At 40.6% G+C, this 21,932-nt stretch overlaps 1 protein-coding gene across 7 annotated transcripts in view; it reads left to right on the forward strand.

Moving 5' to 3' along the window:
* Nucleotides 1-3,127: 3,127 nt before the first annotated feature.
* The window catches only part of EVI5 (ecotropic viral integration site 5), a 75,113-nt gene continuing 56,308 nt past the window's right edge, over nucleotides 3,128-21,932 (forward strand). For 5 of the 7 annotated variants that reach the window (XM_048312722.1, XM_048312726.1, XM_048312727.1 and 2 more), the window contains exons 1-3: nucleotides 15,680-15,737; nucleotides 15,993-16,222; nucleotides 20,186-20,375. In XM_048312722.1, coding sequence (XP_048168679.1) covers nucleotides 15,729-15,737; nucleotides 15,993-16,222; nucleotides 20,186-20,375 — 429 coding nt within the window. In that variant the 5' untranslated portion in view covers nucleotides 15,680-15,728. Of the gene's footprint in view, nucleotides 3,217-15,679; nucleotides 15,738-15,992; nucleotides 16,223-18,548; nucleotides 18,624-20,185; nucleotides 20,376-21,932 lie in introns of those variants that run through there. The other 2 variants (XM_048312725.1, XM_048312729.1) reach the window with 2 other exon arrangements.

Consider the following 21,932-nt stretch of genomic DNA (forward strand, 5'->3'; position numbering starts at 1 on the left):
GGGAGTGGGGGTATTTTGCCTGGAGAGAAGGAGGCTCAGGGGCGACATTATCTCTCTCCACAACTGCCTGAGAGGAGCTTATAGCAGCAACATGGGGGCGGGCCTCTTCTCCCAGGCAACCAGCGATAGGACAAGAGGACGTAATCTAAAGCTGCACTAGGGGAGCTTTAGGATGGACATTGGGAGGAATTCCTGCACAGAAAGAGTGATTGGGCATTGGAATGGGCTGCCCAGGGAGGTGGTGGGGTCGCTGTCCCTGGAGGTGTTAAAGACTGGGCATGGCACTCCGTGCCATGGTTTAAATGACATGGTGGTGTTCGGTCAACACTTTGACTTGACCTCAGAGGTCTTTTCCAACCTAATTGATTCTGTGATATCAGAGAAATACAATTTTAAGGAAAAAATAATATTGCTGTCATCTAATATTTACACCTGAAGCGTGATCGCTTCCAAGTATTCTTATATTAAATGCCTAGGTAGTTATTAGCCGGGGATGTATCACAGAGGAGGGGTTCTTAAACAGAAAAAAATCCATAGATTTGATCTTTTTAAAAATCACCAATCATGGATATATTATAGGATTTAAATTCCCTTCACTTTCTAGAGAAAATTCTTGCAACCGATCAAACAGCAAGTAATTAAAAACATCAAACCAACCAAAATCTCAGTTGAATACTGTCCTTACAATAAATTATAGATGCTTGGGATTCTTGATATCTGATGAATTAAAGCAAGGATATAGACTTGCATGTGTATATATATACACTGGATCAAACAGGTCAAGTGGCATCAGGTTTCTTGACATTGCCAGACAATAGTGAATCTTTGCTCCTGATGCATTTGTCTGGTTATCCTCATTCATTTCACTAAAAAAAAAAAATCCCAACAATGCACCTCACTAGTTATACATGAGCCAATATTTTAAAAAATGTATTAATTTGATATAAATAACCAAGAGAATGAAAGAAAAAATAAATGTTTACTACATCAGGCAAGTACCAGCATGGTTCCTACTTGGTAGGGACCTGCTAGCTTCAGAAGTAATGTAACTGTCTGAAAAGGTGTTGTAGTAAGATGCAGATTGGCCTCTCCTCCCTGGCAACTAGTGACAAGAGAACATAGCCTCGAGCTGCACCAGGGGAGGTTCAGGTTGAATATCAGAAAGAATTTTTTCACTGAAAAGATGGTTTGGCTTTGGAAGTGGCTGCCCAGGGAGGTGGCATAGTCACCAGCCCTGGAGGAGTTCAAGAAAAGACTGGACGTGGCACTTAGTGCCTTGGCGTAATTGAGAAGGTGGTGATCAATGGTTGGACTCAGTGATCTTGGAGATCTTTTTGACCTAAATGAAAAATGATTCTGTGATCTAAGAATGAATTTTAGAAAGTTCAGAATTCTATGTGCTTTTCAATTTGTACAGAAAGTGTCTCTAGCAGAGCACATTGTTTTATCTACCCTCTAGCATACAAATCCATAGTCCTCTAAAAGTGTGCTGCTACTGCCGGGCAATTACTTCCATGACAAATGCCTCACAGAAAATGGTATCATAAGCAAGACTTGTTGTTAGTCTTTTTGTTAAACAAGGAAAACCAAAATCGGTTTCTTCTTCTCTGTTTTTCCTCCTCAAATAGCTCACCACCTGTTAACCTACCACACCCACATGCTTTCTTGCTCATTGCCACCCTGCAAAATGAAGGCTCCAGCGGAGCTTATTAGCCCCACCCCAGCATCTCTTAAAATTTAGGGTGAAGGGCTCCTCTGGCTTTTAGTGACAATGTTTGTTGGAAGGGTGACTGCTATGCATGCATATTCTGAACATGTTAAGGTAAAACCTAGTGTTTTCAATGCTTTAATGAAGTACCTTTTTTTCACAACACATTGATAGGGGAAAAGTATAAGCTTTCCTTTTTTCCTTTAATGCTATTTCTCAATTTCTCTTGTATGTGGTATTTTTACTTAGGTGTGTTCTGGAGAGTAAGGTATCAAGCAGGGATTTTAGAGCAACGTCTATTTGTAAGTTTCTTGGACTGGCAAAACTGATACTTGAGCATCATCTGCAAGCAGGGACCCCTCTCCCTGTTTGCAGAGGACTCGAGGCAGTAAAGCTGTTGTCTGTGACTGGACTGCCCCATGTGGTCACTTGTAGGAACTGTTCTGGGTTGGTTTTTTTTGCTGATACTTGAAGGAGTGACAGCCTTTTTTCAGTGAAAATGAGTTAGGCTGAGGGCCTGGTTATAACCTCTTCCTGCTATTACTGCAAACTTTTTTAAAAGAGAGTGTTCTTTGCATACTTGGCTATAAAGCAGTGTTGTAGAGTACTGTATGTATTCTGGTAGTGTTGGAATTACTCTCATAAATATTGGTAAAAAAAAAAAAAATTTAAAGGTTTTGTTAGAATTCTTCCAAATGAAAATTTCTATGTGGTTTTGTCTAGGAGTCTTTATTCACTGTAGAAGGACAATGGCAAATAGGCTCATTATTAGATGGGGAGCTGCTCCGGGCAGACAGTCTCTCAACTGTTTGTGTAACCTAAGCGGCATCTGGCTGAAACGTGTCTGACCAATGTCTGTAGGGACGGGCCTGTCTAGCCCGAGGCGGTGGTGCTCCCGGAGAACGCGTTACTGGGTGCAGCTTCCAGCGTAGGGACGGCAACGTGGAAATGCCTGGGCAAACATTCTGATTACACCAAAACCCCAGCTTTTCACGGAGCAAGGGCTTCGCCTCGTGTGGCGGCGGCGCGGTGGCTTCGTGCCGCTACCGCGAGGAGCGAGAGCGGGCGGCGGGGATACCGCGACCCGGGGCCGGGCGGGGGCTCGGCTCACGGCCAGGGGCCGTGCAGAGGCGGCAGCGCTGACACAGCGGGCGACCTGCGCGCTGCGGGGACGGCTCGCCGCCCGGCCTCCCAGCATACGGCACTGGGACCCCCGCGAACGGGGGCGGGGGGCTTGGCAGCACCTGGAAGCAGCGCCGCTGCGCTCCCGGGGTTCGGCCGCCCGCAGGAAGCGCGGCCGGGCAGAGCCGCCGCCCGCCCCTCCCGGGGGGCCCGCGGGGCCGGAGCTGCCCCTCGCGGCGGCTGCGCGCCCAGTGCGCCTGCGCGCGGCGCGGGCAGGGACGTGGCCCGGGAGCCGGGGCCGGCGGAGCGGCGCGCGGGGTTCGGCGGGGCGCGGACGCCGATGCCCGCACGCGCCGCCGCTTCCCGCCGCGGGCAGCGCTCCCAAGGTGAGGCGCGCCGGGCGCGCGGCGCCGCCGCGGGGGGCAGGGGGCGGCCGGGCCCGGGCGGGGCGCGGCGATCGCGGCCGCGCTGTCCCGTCCCCCTCGGGCGGCGGCGGGGCCGGGCCGAGCAGTGTCGGAGCAGCGCCGGCCGCCCCCGCCCGGGCCCTCCTGGCGCGGTGGGCGGCGGAGCGGGCGGTGCTGCCGGGCAGGGAGCGTCCGCGCCGGGCGGGGTGAGGGGAGGCCGCGCTGCGCGGCCCTGCCCGGCTCGGGGGCCGCGGGGCCGGCGTGTCCCGGCCCCTCCGCGCCTTGGCGGCGGCGGGACACGAGTGGGCAGCGGGTGCGGTGGAAGTGCCCTGAGGCACCGGCCGCGGGAGGGGCCGCGGCCCGGGGAGCCTCCGGCGGGTCTGTCTGCAGAGGGCGAGTTCTTCCTTGGCTTATCGGCGTAACGCTGAGCCGGGAACCCGCAGGTCTGTCATTCTTGAGCGAGAAAATTTTCAATTTTCAAATGCGAGAACTCGTTTCTCGCCACCTACTGCTGCATCAGCCTGAACGTGCTTATATAATGAGGGTAAAAAGTCGATATTAATGTTCTGGCTGCTTGTTATATATTCCAGTTTTAGTTATTCACTTACGACCGTGTTTCTGTGGTTCCATGTAACAACTGCTAATCGTCAGCATTGATAATCAAACCAATTTCATAGCAAACGAGAAGTTGGCTTATACCATTTTCAGTTTCCAGCATGAGCTGCCATTAACACTGCCCATATCAAAACATAGTATTCCACCTCAGCCTAGGATAACTTTCTCTTTTCCAAAGATCACGTACAAAAGGTATAGAAAGGAGACAGTGATACAGAGAAGAACAGATAATATTCAATATGTTTTACTTATCTCCAAAAGTATTTTTCAAAAAATTCACTATTTTCCTTATTTGTTTTTTAATTCCCTTTGTTTCACATGCCTAAAGGAGATGGCAGCTGGTTCTTGTTCGGTTTAGTGGTAGAGAGCATTAAAATATTTTGTATAAATGTGCCTGTTTATTTCTCTTCCCTTTCCCCAGTGTGAGTTGTCAGCTTTGATCACAATTGTACAGTTCTCTATTTCTGCTTATAAAGATTTAAGGCTCATATTGAAATACACAGATATGAGTTCTTTTTCAAGTAAGGATTAGGAGAGGAAATAGAGACAGCCAGTGAAAGAAGGGCACGATCAGGAGGAAAGCACTCAGTATTATGAGTCAGCATTGCCTGAATTTTATCAAGTGGGATGTCAGCAGCTGTAGCGGTTGTCACGGAGTGTCCATCCAGCCCCACAGTACTTCGAAGAGGAACAGATGTTTGGAGAAGAAAGCTTCAACACAACAGCCTTACTTCCTTCCCATATCTCCTCCTACACTCTCGCAGGTTGAGGCTTAAAGACTTCTTGAGCCACAGCTTGTGGCTTGCATATTTTGTTTTGGTTATGTTGGTTTGTTTGGTTGCGTTTTTTCCGCATTGCTCTTTGTATCTTTGTCTCCTGTGGACTTATTTAATTGCTGTTGAACAAGTAAGCAGGAGGTGGTTGGAGTAGTTGAAAGGAAGAGAGGAGAAAAGCCCTTCCAGATTTATGGCAGAAGAAGGAATGGACAAAGTGACAGTCCTAAACAGTTACTGTCAGTTTATTCTCTGTGTAAGACTGCTAGTAAACAGAGAAATTTTAAAAATGGAAAGACAAGTCCTTTGTCAGTGAATTTTGGAAAACAAAAATGCTTACTTTGCTATTTCAAGGTTCTAATATCACAGTCTAGAAGGGGGAAAACACCTGAGTTGGGGGGCATGCATACTTAAGATTATGTTTACCCTTTCTTACTCCTACGTTTCCTTAACTCATAGAAAAAAGAAATTCTAATGCTTAAGAAACAAGCATAATAGAATTTAATATTTTGCGTATAATTTTGAGTGTCAAATGCATAGTTTAAAAGAAAAAGTCTTTTCTGGTGTGTCCAAGAAACAAGAAAAAAAACTAACCCTGAGTTTATGAATGCTGCTTTCTAAACTAGCCTATACTTGCCTTGATTATAGTCTCTTAATTAATATTTTTTTCTAGACCCAATTAAAACAGTAATAGTTTTTAAAAAAGACAAATAGTAAATATTATAGGAATATGTAATTTTGAGTTGTTAGATGTGTTCTCTGAAGTTCTTGAATATGTCACTGAAGTTTGTAGAGCATGCTGAATTCAAGCCTTGTGCCTTCTGTATTTGTAACAATCGACATCATCTGTTGCCAGTGTTTGGATTCCTTTAAGTTGGGAATACTGTCTTGCTTTTATTGTAGTGATCTCTGCTCAAGCGTCTGTGCTTGCAGTGCATCCTTTCCTTCTCCAGCAAGTGGTGATGGATGGTGCCTGGGCTCTGCTCTGGCCTTGCTCATTTCACACACGGTTGTGATGAGTTTTTGTTGTATGTGTGTGCACAGAAGCCACTGCTCAGAGGGAGCAGCAGAAGAGATTTTAGTGAATTGTCACTTTTCTGTAATTACTCTTAGTGTCACCTACCTCCTGTGAACTCTGGAAATTATTCAGTTTAGCCATCAAGTGGTGTTTTGGGGACAGCCTAGGAAGTGTTGAGCCTGCTCTAGGGTTCAGGCAATGGATCTCCTTTCAGTCATGATGACAGGGATGATGCTGTGGTCCTCCTGTTATTTCAGGCTGCGTGACTGTCAACTTTGTTTGCTGTTTGTCTGTAGAAGTGATCCTTCCCAGTCCCAGCCAGGCAGTTGTATATTTGGGGTTGGAGTACAATACTAGGATGGGTTTTTATTCTGGACAAAAAGTAAGGTGGTATGATGGAATGACTGTGGACACTTATTTTGTCCTAATTTCCAACTTGGAAAGCAGCCAAAAGCCATCACCAAGTATCTTTTTGTTCTTTTGTCTGAAGAAACTTTTCCTGTCTCTGATGGGTTATGTTACTTTATCATCTTGTCTGACTAGTATTGCTTTTGCTTCTACAGTTCAATCCTTTGGGGGTAAAAAAAAAAGAAAGAAAAATCCAAACCTAGTATTTTGGTTGTAGGCTGTTTTTAGTATGTTCTGCTGTATGGTAAGCTGCTGAACTTCGCAAACTCCTGAGTTTTCTTGGCCTATTGTCATGACTAAATATTAGCATAGCATTAAGTACCTGTTTGATGGCATCATGACATGTTCTTAGAATTCTGACTTATCAGTATCTTATACTGCATTAACTATGGGGGGGGGGTGTATGTTTTCATCAGGCTGGGTCAGATGGGGTCAGTCTTTCAGTAGGGGATTGTTGTTGCCATAAATTGACCCTGCACTTGTAGCTAAGAAGATGTTAGAGGTGCTTACTGTTATTTTTGTTATATAAGGCTAAAACTATCAAATATCACTTAAAATGGGTGTAAAAAATTAATAGTTAGCCAAAACCTAACATTTTGAACATGTACTGTCCACATAACTATCATGTAGAAGTTAGTTTTATGTCTCATTTTTCGTGCATTCTTCTTGATTATATGTAGTTCAAACAGTGAACTACTTCCAGGCACAGTAAAAAGAAATTCCAGCTTCTATGCTATCTGAAACAGCAGAGCTAAATATAAATAAAATAAATATAAATATTCATTGAGCAAAGTAATTTTTTTCTTCCATTAGAATGCATTAGTGGTGGAACTTTATGGGTTTGGCTGAAGTCTTAGTGGGTATTTCTCAGCCCTTTGGAGAAAGCACTGTGATTGGTCCGTCTAAAGACAAAATTACAAAATCAGGTTTAAATTCCATAATGAGACACATTATGTTAAAATGGGCTTGGGATTTTTACATGAACTTTTTGGTGTCAGGCTGACACTAAAAATAATCTGGGTTTCATTGATCTCCTTTGTGTTCTTCCCCTAGAAGGCTGTTTTGAAAGAAGTAAACAGGTCCTTATTTCCAAATAAAATGTGCAGAAGTCAGTGGCCAACTAATCAGAACATAACTGACTTCATTTGATGATGAGCAGATACATCATTTCTCTGAAGAGCCATTTCCCTTTTCTTTATTAAATATCTAAGGAAAATTAGATTTCTCTGTGCTGTGCTCAGAGAAGGCTGCAGGAGCCCTGTTACAGACTTGAATAGCATGGAGGGAGACCCTTCCACAGCACCATAATATGCTGCTTCCAGTTATGCTGTAAGTGCTTGTGAGGGCAAGTCATGGCTGTGGTAAGTAAATTAGTGGGCAAAATGAAATATTACTGCAGGACCACAGATGTTGGCATGGATTGTGTTAAAAAAATTGACTGTTGATGTTTGCAGCTGTGTTTATATCTGCTCTGTTTACTGGATAGCTTGGACACCTGTCCAATGTGGAAATTACAAATTATTTATGCTTCTCACTGCTGAAACATTTACCTTCCATTTCTTGTGTGTCAGCAGCTGCAGGTTGCAAAGAGTCGAAGTTCACAAGAAAAGCTGGTTACCAGTCAGTCATTTAGAAACTGTTTCACTCTTGAGTGTAACTGATAGAAAGTGGGCCTTTTAGATGATCATTTAAAGGAGAGGAATATCCTGAAGGTGAGGGTCTCACCAACCTCTGTCATGTGGTTTTTTTTAAATTCTAGAAAGTGATTAGTAAAGTTTTGAGTGTTACCATATTGCATAAGGGACATGCTTGTGTCCTTTAGTTTCTCCACTAAGTCTCATTTCATACATCCCTTTGGAAAGGGAACTGTGCACAGCTTGGTAAATGAGAGATGAGCATTTTGGTTCTAACCTGCACCTTGTGCCAGAAGTTTATCTGGTGTCTACAAAAAAAAGGAGAATTAGACCTAGAAAATTATTGAGCTGCTAGTACGTAAACAAAGTTGCAGGGACTGGTATGTTTTCATGTGTCAGATACTAAATCCTTTTAAACTTAAAAATTTACAAGCAGTTAAATTTCTATCCTTTCTAAATGAAGAGTTGTGTTAAAAACATTGATTTTGATTAAGGGTCAGTGAATGTTTAAAAATAGGACTCAGTTGTTCCTCATTACCAAAATACAGACCTAAAGCTTTTAGTAAATTTAACTGCATTTGTGTACTTTTGTTTATTTTTGTTGTAATGTAGTGTTGATGCTAAACCTGTCTCCTTTCCAGGAGGAAGCTAGGCTTTGGGGAATGAGTAGGAAAGTAAAATCTGTAGAAAGGAGCTATAATTATAAACACGTGTCCTTCAGAGTGTGTTACTGTTTTGTAAGTGCCTGATGATACTTGAACTCCAGTTAAATAATTGAGTTGCATTCTACTGAAAAAACAAAACCCCTAAATCTTCCAATCTATTGCAAAAAAACCCTGACATGGTTGATTTTATTTTAGCTGATTAATCTGATTGTTCCCTCTGTTTTGTTAGCCAAGGGGTTGGTCGTTCAAGTATGTGTGTGTGTTGTTGGCATGCTGAACCTCAAATACAAAGAAATTTTCCAGACTGGGGTCTAAGAGAACAAAGGAAGTTCTCTGTTAAAGGTTTTTACTGTAGTCCATCAGTATTTTTTCTGCAGCTCTGAGGAGCTCTCAGCCATCTTTTGTACAAAAGCACTGTATCTAATTCTTTTCCCTTGAAAGAAGGCCTCAGTTTCTTGAAGATTGTTACATTCCTGTGTCAGATGTGAAACTTTTTCTGATAAAGGACCATCTTTAGATGGACAGAAGATAGTGTCAGGAAAAGCACTGTGGTTTGTTTTCTCAGCACACTGGGACAATGCCTGACTGCAGAGGTAATTAAAAACCTGGAACTGTTCTTGGAAACAGTGCAACTTGGTCAGTGATGGAAATGTTACTCATATGACTTTGAGCAATGGTTTCAACATTTAGTGGGTTGCTACAACATTTCTAATGAAGTTCCTCTTTAAAACACCTCGTATATTAGTTGTACATGTGAACTGCCACTTCAGGTTTCTTTGGGACTATCAAAACCTCATGACGTGTTAGTCAAATTATGACTTTTAAAAAATGATGCTATGCAAAGCTTTCTGATAGCCCAAATTTTATACAATCTAAAATGTTAGACTGCTTTATTTTTTTGTTTCAGAAAGGCTTGGAGAACTAGTGTGTACCAAGTGAAATGCAAGCTAGGGAATGCTAGCCATGATATTCCTGACTACTGTTAGGTGATATTACAAGAAAAATCAGGAATATGAGGGCAAGTCAGGACTTCTCACTCATGCTTTGACAGAAGTCAGTTATATGAATTTGTAGTGTAAAAGACCCAAATGAAGTTTACAGTGAAACGTGTTTGAGCCCTAAATAAGGATTTTATCTTGTCAGGGAGCATGATAGCAGGCTGGTTCACCAGCTACATCTCCTGCATGCGTCATTGACTGAGTTGGTTTAATTTATTCTACAGGTATTAGAATGCTATTAACTTTGAAGCAAGAATGAGACTGGGTCTATGGAATGCTATAAAACTGGCTTGAAAACCACATATACAATTTCAGACCCAATTATGTGAGACTTCTTTTTATATGTAGAGTAGTATGGAGATTATTTCCTGTATTTTGGAAGTTCCCATTTCTTTCTCTCTTCATGAAGAGAAGAAATTGTTGAAAGCAAATTATACATACAGTAGTGTTTGTGTAAGGCTTGCAGTTATTTTTACTTTGTCATATGGTAAGAGTAGTTGAGACAGTATTTCAAGATATCTGTAATCTTTTGGGTAATAAAGATATGTGTAATCCTTTGATACAAATGTTCCTCAGGGAAATGCAGGAAAAAAGTAGTAAGCTAATTCAACGTATACAGTGAAATACCTTTTTAAAAGAAGTCTAAATAAATTTTTTTAGAAAAAACCAGATATTGTTTGGCAAATGCAAATACACAGGGTGCTTACAGATTGAGGCCTTCTGTAAGGTGCTGCACATTGCCTGGGTATTCTCAGGGAAGGAGGTTTATACACTTGTGTGTAATGTGGAATGTTGTAGTCTACCTTTAGCTGGCCTTACTTCAAATATGTTATATGCAGCCTCACTGCAGTATTCCTTTGAGTAACTTGGAAAACTAAACACGGTATTGTAGTTCCTCTTGGTCATAAAGCCCTGTGATCATCAGCTAAATAAAAATGCTAAACATAAAGTTGCGATAGTGGATTTTATGTATTTTAGTTGGCATATATATGCTGCGTATCATGCATCTGTGTTTAGTGTCAATATAAACATACATTAGCGTTGCAATGTCTTGGAGGATGTAGCAGACAGGTCTGGGTCTTGCCTGATTGACTCATCAGGTGGCTGAGAATTGCTGGTAGTTCTGTTTTCCTAATGGAAACTGCATAAGAGTACCAACTCTTTGGTAATTAAATCTTGTGTCCCCCCCATCTTTTTAAAGATCACTATGTTCAAACTCAAAATTCAGACATTTCTTTAGGAGGTATCTAGATGACCTTAGGTAGGCAGTTGCCTGTGAAGTGTTCCTGTGCTCTGGGTTCGTTGGCAAGCCAGGAGCAGCGTTAATGGGACTGGGAACCTGAACGAGTGTGCCTGCTTTGGAGCTGGGAGATGCCTGCTTAGTTCCATGTGTCTTCCTGTGCAGGGTAACGAAGATGTGCCCCTGCCTGCTTGTCTCCAGACCTAGCCATCTTCAGTGGAAGGAGTTGGTGTCCCAAGAGTGGGTTGGAAGTGGCATTTGTGTTCAAAATCTTGGATAAATTGGCAGGTTCTTGAGTGATTCCCCTCTGGAGAAAAAGCACGTTTTTAAACTCCATTGATTCTATTTTTGACCACTCATTAATAATAATTAGTAATGGCTTGAGTATCCTGATAGTACTCTTGATAGTTTGACATACATCCCAGCCGATGTAGGTTACCTTTTGTACTCTTTAAAGGTAACTTGATTTTAGCCTCTGAAAAATGCTGGGAATAACAAGGAAACACTAATTCTCTTTGCAGAGTTGAACAAGTGGCTGAGGTGAGTTGAGCAAAGAATCCTGTTAACTGGGAACTTCCAGCCGGGGCTGGTTAGCTGAAGGGGAGTGGCGAGCTCGCCTAGATGTGGGAGGTGTCGGGACTCGGGAGCAGTCTGCGCTCGAGCTCTGCGTGCAGCTGCCGGCCGCGGTGCGCGGTTGGCCGGGAAGGCGCGGGGCTGGAGCAGCTTTGGGAGCGGGAGGGCTCCATCAGTAAGGGGGGAGCGGCAGAGGAGCGAGGGTGACGGCAAAGACCAAAGTCCTGACTCATGTGTAGTTAGACTGATCGCTGTGACCTAGCTCAGATCATAGGACGGGAACTGTGGTGTATCTGGCTGTCCTTGTTCCTGCTACATAAAGCTCAGCACGTGACTACAAGGTCTTTTCCACAGCAATGAAGAGTAGCAAAGGGAAGGACACTTTGTAACTGAAGAGCGAAGCATCATTCTTGAAGGCAAAATGCCTGCAGATGTATCACCGTTAAAGTAATAACAACCAGGTTTTTAAAGAAACGTTTGTTTAGGAAAGCCTTGAGGACACTGTCCAAAAAAACCCAAAGATTAAAGGTTTAATGAGATTTGTTCTCTTGAGTCTTTCCAGAATGCCGTGTTAAGCAAAATTACATCTCTAAAGAGGGGAGGTTAAACAAATGCTCATACAGATTTTCCTGAGTTTGCTGGAGGTGATGATGCCCAGTGAAACTATCTGCTGTCATTCATACTAAATGTATTCTCCTTGCTGTCACTGTGATTTGTAACTTGGGGAGCCCCAGTTGCTCTGACAGGGCTAGAGTAAAACCTGTAGTTCTTTCCTTTGTGCTGTCAGAGGAGAGGTACAGATCTCCTGGGAGTCAGTAGGATTCACTTGTGTACTGTGTACATATTGTCTTAGCATGTCTCAGATTTCTTGTTGCAGAGGTTGTCAGCAGAAAGGTGGGAGGCAGCAATGGTCGGTGGTTTAGTGATAGCCAAGTTGGATGTTCCCTGTTGGATGGAATGGTGTACATGGAATTGGAAAGCTACTGACATGTAGCAGGGATTTCCAGTCTTTATTAAGAGGAGGGTAAAGAGTTGGGAAGGCAAGTATAGGAGTACTCAGAGTATCTACAAGATTGCTGGTGCATTGCTTTTCACAGGAGGAAAAATAATTACACCAAACTATAGATTGGCAGCTTAAATTTGGTAAAATAATTCAAGTAACTGGATCTCCACATCACTAGAATCAGCTCAACAAATGTAACTGCTAATGCCATACTTTCCTGAAGAGAATCAACATTACTAATAAACTACCATAAAAATAACTTGCTTTATTGCCAGTGATTTTCTGTTAAAATTTAGACTAAGTTCTATTTGCATGTTAGTATTTAAAGGGAACCAAAAGAAAACACATACTAAAGAAACAAGCAAAACCAAACCCCTAAAATTACTATGACAATATATACTCACTTTCAAAAATCCTGGTATTTTATAATTGACTTCCTGGACATTATAATTCTGAATCAGAGTATTTTATTTCCCCTTCTCATAAAAATTCTGATTTGTTCTCAGATTAGAGTAAACCCACACAAAGGAAAGAAATGCTAAAAACTGCGCATATGACTTATTTTATAGTTAGTGTTCTGATACACATTGGGTTCTGGAGGCAGTTTACTAGAGTCATAGGTATAAAAATATAGAATCATGTTTATTAATGAGATACGCATTTGTTCAGATCAGGTTTCTTGGGATACAGCCCAAGGTTTTTTCATTTTCAAATTTCAGTGACCTGATTTCTGGAAGGTCTTAAATCACTTTTCAGAGATTAACTCTGTGAAATCTTCTGCCACTGTTATAAATTTTGAAATTAATGTAGGTGAAATGATGAAATATGAAAAATCCTGTTACTGTATCCTATTTAGGGAAATGGATGATGAACACATAGCTAAATACCTTCATGTCTAGGCTCAGGAGTCTTCACTGATGCTGACAATTTAAGAGAGTTGGCTTTAGATATTTAGGAAACCAGGAAAAGCCTGGCAAAAAGGATGTAGGCATGACTAGTAAGCTATTAGATCAGAATTGTGTTTTTCTTAATTTAGCTTGGCTCTAGGTGACTGCCATAGCTATTTTTCCCTAAACAAATTCCTCATGTGTTTTTGATGCAAACTTCACTGTGAGCCTTTTGATCTTCAAACATTTGCTTTTGGCAGCTGTGCACTTTGCTGGCTCTCTGTGTTGATGTTTTCAGATAGCTGGCTAGGAATAGTTTTGGGGTACTAATTCTCTGATACATTCTAATGAAAGTCTGAGCTGCCCTAAGAAACAGTATTGTTAGGCACATTGTTTTGACTGACTTAACCTGCTGTCTTGCGTGGTTTTCTTGGCCATACTGTTTGATATTCTTCACATAATTGGCTTCTACAAACCTTTTAGCTATTTTTTTTAATGCCCACTGATATATTGGGGAATGAATGTTAGCAAGATTCTTGATTTCTGTCCCTATACCACCTCCCCTTCAACTCTTACTGTAACAGTGTAAGCCTCATCATTTATAAGCCAGATTGACCTTGAATTTTGTTTTTTGCCTTAAGTCTTCCCAGTTATCTTTCTTTGTGAAAAGATAAAAATTGAACGTGTGTTTTCTCTTCCTGTTTGCACCACATAGGGTATTACTCAAAATCACTGCTTTTCTAATCTTTATACCTAAGATTCTTAGAGTGGGTAACTCTTAAAGCCTGCTGTGTATGACAGTCATTTTTACTGTGTTAAGATTGGCCCTGTTTCTGCCAGCATTTACTTTTTGAATACTTGCATTACTTGTGATATGTTAAGCAGTTTAAAGCCTTTGAGAAAATAATCAGTCTTAAGTGAGATGTATGAATTACCTTCATTATAATGTAATTTTATTCAAAGTGAAACAGCAGTAATTTATCCTTTCACAGCAATAGTGAATAAAGGATATAGACTGAGTGAAATATTAATGCATGTATTAAACTTAGAATTCTGAAACCTCTAGTAATTTTCATTCCTTTCTTTTATAAAAGATGGTGTCAAATGCTAGTGTTGGAAGCAATTTTTTTCCAAGATTGTATTTAAAAGATGTGTTGGGATCTTTGTGGTTGGGGTTGTTGAGGGGTTTTTTTTCTTTTTCTTTTTTTTTTTTTCTTCTTTTGATACACCTGTGTTTTGCTGTCCAACAGTGACAAGAGGCAACTGGAACCTTTCTGATGCTTATGTTGGTATCTTACTATTCCCACCTGTGGTTTGCATCCCTGCCTCTGAAGACTTCTAGCAAAATTTGATACCATTTTCAGAATGAATGCTAAGCATCTGGAAATAGGAAACTTCTTCCAGGCTTCTAGGAGAGCTCTTAGGTGTCATGTTGTTGTTGGAGAGTAAGTGGGAAGGTTGAGTACCACTTATACGGGTTTGGCCTGTGGTGTTCCTCTTGTTTTCTGAAGGCATTTAGTGTGTCTTCTTTTTGAAATGAAGTGAAAATAAAATACTGCTGGATTTGATTGACAAAAAAAGTTTTGTAGTATTGTATCCAAATAAATGCTTCTGTTTCAGCAACCAGTCAGTCTATATATTGTGTTTCAGATAAATGCACAGTGTGATGAGATGGAGTTTATTTCAGTAGAAATTTTGCTTTAATTATATTCTATTGGAGGATCTTGGGAAGGGATTTTTTTTTCCCTGTAGCTCAGTATCTGTAGTACCTTAGTAATTATTTATAGGCTGTACTGCAGAATTGTTTGTGGCATTGAGTAATTCAGTGTTTTGAGGAAATCAGCAAAGTTCAAAATAAATAGTTACCAGCAACACCACTTCAGAAGTTCCTCTTCAGCCTTGGTTTTGCCAAGTTTTAACATTTGCTAGGCAACTAGCCCTTCCTCTGAGGGGCATCTGAATTTCCTCTTGAGTTGGGCTGGGGAAGAATTAAACTCTGAGTTACTGTAGGTCAAAGCCTCTTACATTTTTAGATGCTGAAGGGAAGCTCTAGTGCGGGGTTCACTGGAAGATGCCCCCAACAGCTGCTCTTCTTTCCACTGCTCAAGTAGCAGCAGATAATGACCAGCACCAGTTAACCTTTGCTTTCCTGACCCCGCTCCTCCCCTGACTACTTGAGTAGCACCTCTTGCTTTTTCCTCAAAACCCTGGGTCTGTTCAGGCACTGGCAGTGGGACTGGGGATCAAGGATGCCTGGTGTAGGAGTGACCTGAAGAGAAAGTGAGGAAAGAAAAGAGGCAGCATTGTGATGCCTTACTGTGAGACTTTCGGCTGTTGTAGATGCATGAGCATAGATTCTTTGTGACTGTTTTCTGCACCCTGGCAGTGCTAGAAGATAATTTGCTCTCGTATAAATTAGAAGTGCTGTGCCCCTGCTCTGTGCTGCCACTGTAGGGATTAGTGAAGGTGAGCAGTGGGTGACCTGGGGGGTTACACTCATACTCTGCTTCAGTGTCTTATCGGTAAAGTAGTTGACTGTTTCTATTTCTGTATTTCTACAGTTTCTGTGCCATTATTTTAGTTTATCAAGATGTTTTAAAATAAGCTTTTATTTCTATTTATTTTTATAATGGGAAGTCGGAGCTGATCCTGGATCCTGTGGTATTTCTGTACTGCAGAGATGAGCTCTGTGAGTATACATCAGGAGTTTCTCGGGGTTTGTCTTTGTGGATTAGCAACATACTTGCATGTTACTTCTATAATACTGTATTGCTGTTGATGCTTGTGTTACTTCTGACAGCCTTGGGGTCCTGGAGAAATAAATAATCTGTGTTGCTTTGTGCATATTGTATATTTTTTCCTTTGTTTGATGCAGCAGGTTTGCTGGAAAAAAAGGAGTTAAAAAAAGGACAGCTTTTGCATCCTCTTCTCTTTGTCGATACAGGTGGCGACAGACAAGGTTGCAGGCAAGCTGAGCTCCACTCTCTCATGGGTGAAGAACACGGTATCGCACACCGTCAGTCAAATGGCCAGCCAGGTGGCGAGTCCATCTGCCTCCCTACACACCACATCCCCCTCCACCACTCTATCTACACCCGCCCTGTCACCATCCTCACCAACACAGCTGAGCCCAGACGACTTAGAATTACTTGCTAAACTTGAGGAACAGAACAGGTGAATGGAAAACTTTTTGCTCTTCAAAGTACAGTAATGAGACTAAAATTGGTTTATTTCAATTGTAGCATAGAGGCTGTTAAAGGGGAATTAGTTAAAACTTCATGGCATAACGCTTCAGTTTGAAAGCCCAAAGGTTTAAGAATTTGTATTCTTGTGCTGTGTTTTTACAAATTACAGTTTTGTGGAACTCTAAAAAGTGGTTTTTCTCTCTTTGTTTTACAGGAGTGTTTATAGCTGCCTCTAATAGTAAGAAAGTACACTGACCAGTATTTTTAGTATCCAATTTAAAGTAGAGTATCTCAGGGATGAGACTTGTGTATAACCTTCTTACCTTCTAAGAGAAAAATTGTAATTCCTATTAATTTCTTAAAATCTCAAGTATTTCTCAATTCTATTTTTTCGACTTTTATCCAGTTCTTGTTTCAGCTACATAACCTGCTATGTAAAGAGATAGAACTGTGCTCAGCCACCTTCTTGCTGTTACACTAGTGGTGCCAGATGCATGTCTTAAATTAATTGAAAGTAAATTCCTAATCAGTTTTTTCTGTTCATCTTGCCTTTTTTTGTATAGTAAGTAACAGTTTTCCTGATAGCCGTTCTATGAGTGCATATTTATCTGCACCATGTAAAATTCAAGATGCAACTTTCAGGTGGCTCAGTTGCTCTTGATGTGCACAGTGATTGCAAATCAATACAATATCACTGAGAAATTAAATTGGACTGTATAATTTCTTAATGCTGAATTTCCAGAACCCATACTCATTTTCACTTTCGAGGCAGGACTCTTAAGTTATCTGTCCTTTTGCAAAATTTGGTTATATTTGACAAGTATGTTTCAGTAGTTTTTGAGAGGTTGACTGTAAACAACTTGAGCTCCAAGCAGATTTTTAGACTTGGCAGGTAGATGCTGGGCTTTGTTACCTACTGATGGTGGCTATCCCTGTGCTGTAGTGAAGTGCAGGGTTTGGTAATTTAGCTCAAAATAGCTTCTGTTCCTGCTTCTGTGAGTGTGCTAGACTTTGCAGTGAGGCAATTGAGGTACTCTATTTTTGGCTGGGTTGGGTTTGTTTGGTTTTTTTTGGTTGGATTTGGGGAGGGGGGTGGGTTTTTTGGGTTTTTTTGGTGGTTTTCTTTTGATAGTGGTTTTTTTGTTGGTTATTTTTTTGTGTGTTTTTTCTTGGGTTTTTTGTTATTATTCTTGGTTGGGGGGTTGTTTGGTTTGGGGTTTTATATTTGTTGGTTTGTTTGTTTTCTCTGCTGAGTCACTTCTGAGGGTAGTAACTTCCAGTGGAGGAAAAGAGTAACTGGGGGGAGGAGGGGCCAATGCCTGTATGTCACCTGGCATGTCTTCTCTCATGTCTGCATTCTGCAGCCTAATAGCAGCACAGTTTGTAGGGAATTTGATACATCTGCCCAGATTTTGACAATAGAAGGATGCTTCTAGAACGACCTCATATGTTCTTCCTTGTGGTTTGAGATTGTCTCTCTTCAAAGATGAACTACACGTAATTTTTGCTGTGCAAGTGAAAAAATTATCAAAAGAAGCAAAAAATAGTTGAATAGTGCTTTTAAGAAAGCTAGTTTGCATTTATTCTGAGGCTTTCTAGTCTGTTAATGACAAAGGGACTAACTTTTATTTGAAAAGCAAACTGTTCTTTGGACTGCTTATCTGTGTTGGAGAGTAATGTCTTTGCATCTAGAGTCTTCTCATTAAGGCCTGCAGTCAGACTGCCTGGCCTGTTAAAAGAAGAATGTGAGCTTGGCCTTTCTGTCTCAAGTCAGCTTTCTTCATTTACTAAGTATACCAGCAAATCTTGTCTGGTTTTATTTAATTTTAGCCAGATATATTCTTAGTCCCACACTAGTCTTGTGTGTGAATTCTAGTTAGAGGCTACCCTATCAAGTGCTGGTGAGATACTGCCCTTTAATACTGAAATTCAATGCTCTTACACCGGGTGCACTGTAGTTTCAGAACAGTTTGCATCTGTAGTTTAGCACAGTGGCACTTTGTTGACAAGGAATTGTACTCTGTTCACAGGGAACCATTCTTTCTGCTTGCTGGAAGAACTGCTGCTGTGGATGTTTGTAAAGGTTTTGAGTTTTTTGTAGGGTTTTATGTGAGAAGGAGAATATGAATTAGGTAGACAGTTAGAAAGAAAGGAGAAGAACTCAAATTGTTTCAAGCTATGTCTTGTAGTAGTCTGTAATCTAATTATACTGAAAGTCCCCACAGAATAAAGAGGAAGCTCAGTCCAGAGTCCTGGTGGAACTGTTTGGCATTAGTAAATCATTTATAAAGTTTTAAATGAAAGAAACAGTGACCAAACGTCACAGAACTTGCGACTTACTGTAAAAAGAACTTCCCATTTTCAAATCTAAGGACAATGAGTTTATCCAGGTAAGGTCAAATTACAGAAACTTAGTATAACTTCTACAGAAAGCTGTGAAAAATTGAAGTGTCTCCTTAGAACCTTGTTTTTATAATCTTAATGTTTATTCTGTGCTTGTTTTTCCTCTGTGATTACTTTGAATTTGGTGTTTAGGCATTGTCTTGGATTGAGAGAAGTAGTTTCAAACTAAATTTTCGTTATGGATCAGTATAAGCCAAGTTTCTAAATGTTTGAAGTGGATTTAAAAGTATTTTCTTCAGAACTAGATTTTCTGCATTCCATTAATAAATGGAAATTTATTTGAAATTTTTTAAAAAATAAAATTACAAATGAAAATTTGTCTTGAAAAGGCTTTGCTTTTTTTTTTTTTCCTGAAGCTGTTACCATTTAACTCTTTTCCAAACAAAATGCTGCTGCAGAAACTGTACTACTTGTCTTCATGAATTAAATTACTTTTTCCCTTACTTTCATAAACACCAGTAGGTGAAAGCTGGGAACAGGGAAAGCTAGTATAAATATCTTTATTGTAGCAGAGATCTTAAAAATTGTAAGTATGCTGAGATTTCTGTACCATCTCTGATACAATATGCCTTGGGTTATAATTTATTAAATATCTGAAACATAACCTGACCTTGCTGAAATGCTGAGGGATTAACTTTCATGCTAATTTTTGAGAAATTATTCAACCTCATGGCTCTGATGTACTGATGTTGGAATTCTTAGAAGTTAAAGCACAAACGAAGCTCTTGGTATAGCAAAACACTTTCAAGTTAGTCTGAATTCTTGCTCTTACCTAACACATGGTCTAAAAAATTTCCCTCTGCTTATGGGGCTCAATATTAGTTGAGGATAAACAAAGCATTGCCTTTTTGCCAAGTTAATGGCCACAGCAACCAGCTCACAGGGAAGTATTGTCAGGAACTTGTCTAGCACTTGGCACATCTTTATTTATACTTTGCTGCTGGAGGTTCTCATGTTTGAACTCCTCACTTTAATTACACATTCATTAGCTCTACTAATCACTTCTGTTGCCTGGTCCTTGGTCTGTAGGTCTGTGATTTCTCCTGTGCATTTATAAAACACCGTGTTGATTTGTGAACAGTTGTCAGCAAATGTCAGTTGTTTTAAAATTGCTTCGAAGGTTTTAGTTGTTCTGTCTTTATTTACACTGTCAATTTTTTAAAAAGTGTGATCAGGTAGACTTCTAGGAGGCTAACTTTTTGTCTTGTAAATGACTGTATTTTTAAAAATTCTTTGACATTTGATGTTATCATTGGCGATATTTAACTTCCTTAGGTTCTCTTTGTCAGTCTGATGCATGACAGCTGTGGGTGACATTTTTATCTGTTTCTTAAAATGCTGCAGTGTGAACTATTCTGTCTGCAGATTTACTTGAGATCTTAAGACAAAGCAGTAACATCGAACAGTTCTTTTCACATTTAGTCCAAATGAATGCTGGTTAAACTGTTTCACTGAACTTCTGCATGCATTCTTTGTGAAGAAAACAATTAATAGTGTGATCCTTTGATTAGAAGAACTTGAATTTGGTTTTTGTGTACTTTCTTTGCAGACTCTTGGAAACAGATAGCAAATCCTTAAGATCAGTAAATGGGTCAAGAAGAAATAGTGGATCTTCTCTTGTATCTAGTTCATCAGCTTCTAGCAATCTCAGCCATCTTGAAGAAGACTCGTGGATCCTGTGGGGGAGGATTGTGAATGAATGGGAAGATGTACGGAAAAAGAAGGAAAAGCAAGTTAAGGTAGTAATTGGAAGCTGATTTTTTGGATATATTTGTAATGTGATATAAGTGATACTGTTTTATCTTTGTGTTGGGCTTATTCTTTTTAAATAAACATGTTCCAGTTGCATCTTTCCACCCCTAAGCCTTAGTGCTTCCTATGTAACCTTCCTATGTGCTGTCACCCAGCAAATGTCTCCTGCTGAAAGCCAGATGCATTTCTTGAATACGAAAGCTTTCAGTTTACCTCTGATGAGAGATTTCCATGAGTACAGGGATGATTAGCTTCATGTTTCCAAAAATGGAATTGCTAAAAATCAACTTAAGGGCATCTGATAGCTTGATGCTATGATTATGTATATATATGCTATGCTGCTGTATACTGAGAAGCTCTCTTTTTAAACCATCCTTAATAGGAGAGTTGATAATAGATGTCTACTTGGAAGCTCTGATGAGTTCAGTTTTTGTGCATGCTAAGTATGTTGACCCCAGAGATGACCTTAGGCAGAAGAACACATAGTTTCTAAATTCTGGATGGACTGGAACGAACTTTGACCAGTGTGTCCAGTCTGGGTTAGTTGTGGTCATGTACAGAAGTGGAGTTTAATTATACTTTACACTCAAACTAAAAAGCATTTAGTGCATTTGAACATATCCATGTTTCAGTGGCAGCAAGTACAGCAGCATGGGATTCTTTTGTTAGTAGGCAAGTCTGTTCTGCTTTGGTTCTTTATTGGCTGTAGGCTGTAGTTTTATGTGCAGAATACAAATGTGTCAGGGTCTTTTGAACAGTTTGAAATGTGTGTCTATGAATAGGTTGTGGGAAGGCAGAACAATGAGCTAAAGTAAAGTATCTTTTATATGAAGCAGTTGTGAAGAGAGAACATGACTTGAGAGAGGAAACAAGGGAAGAAAATGAACTCAGGATTTCCTGCTTGCATAGGGAAAGCAGTTTCTGGAAAGGTGTTCCAAAAGGCCATGAAAAGAAGGCCACATGAACCTGGCAAGAGAAAGAAGTGAGATGGTAATAAGTAGATCTGGTTAGTTAGAATTTGTTTGAACATTTTCAAGTGTCACAAGTATCGCTTGTTTTTAGAGCTGGACAAGTACAATTTGAGGAGTGTTTGACTAACTTTCAGGGAATATTTAATTATATTGCTGACCTATATTATATTGAAAACTAGCCAAGTTTTCCTTTGCTGTTAAATAATTCTCAGTATTTTTTTGTCGGAAGTCAGCCTTAACTGTCAGTCTGCATTTACGATGGAATATCAGAGCATCCATACCTTATTCCCTGATTAGGCCAGTAGGTACACAGGTAGCAGCATAGGTGCCTTTTTGTCCTGGCTGTCAAAGCTGGTCTTAGGTTATTAGAAAACTGGTTACTTTTTAGGTTTTAGATGTGTCTGTGCCTTCTCCAAAGATGATGTTCCATCCTTTACATCTCTCAATCCACTTCAGAACTTCCTTCCTGTTTATGGAGGGCTTTTGAAGGATGACATAAGTCCTGCTGTTCAATTCACATGACATCATTTTAGTGCTGCCCAGTAGGTGTGTTTTCCTGCTGTTCCTTCTAGG

This window comes from Corvus hawaiiensis, chromosome 9 (assembly GCF_020740725.1).
Source record: "Corvus hawaiiensis isolate bCorHaw1 chromosome 9, bCorHaw1.pri.cur, whole genome shotgun sequence".
NCBI lineage: Eukaryota > Metazoa > Chordata > Aves > Passeriformes > Corvidae > Corvus > Corvus hawaiiensis.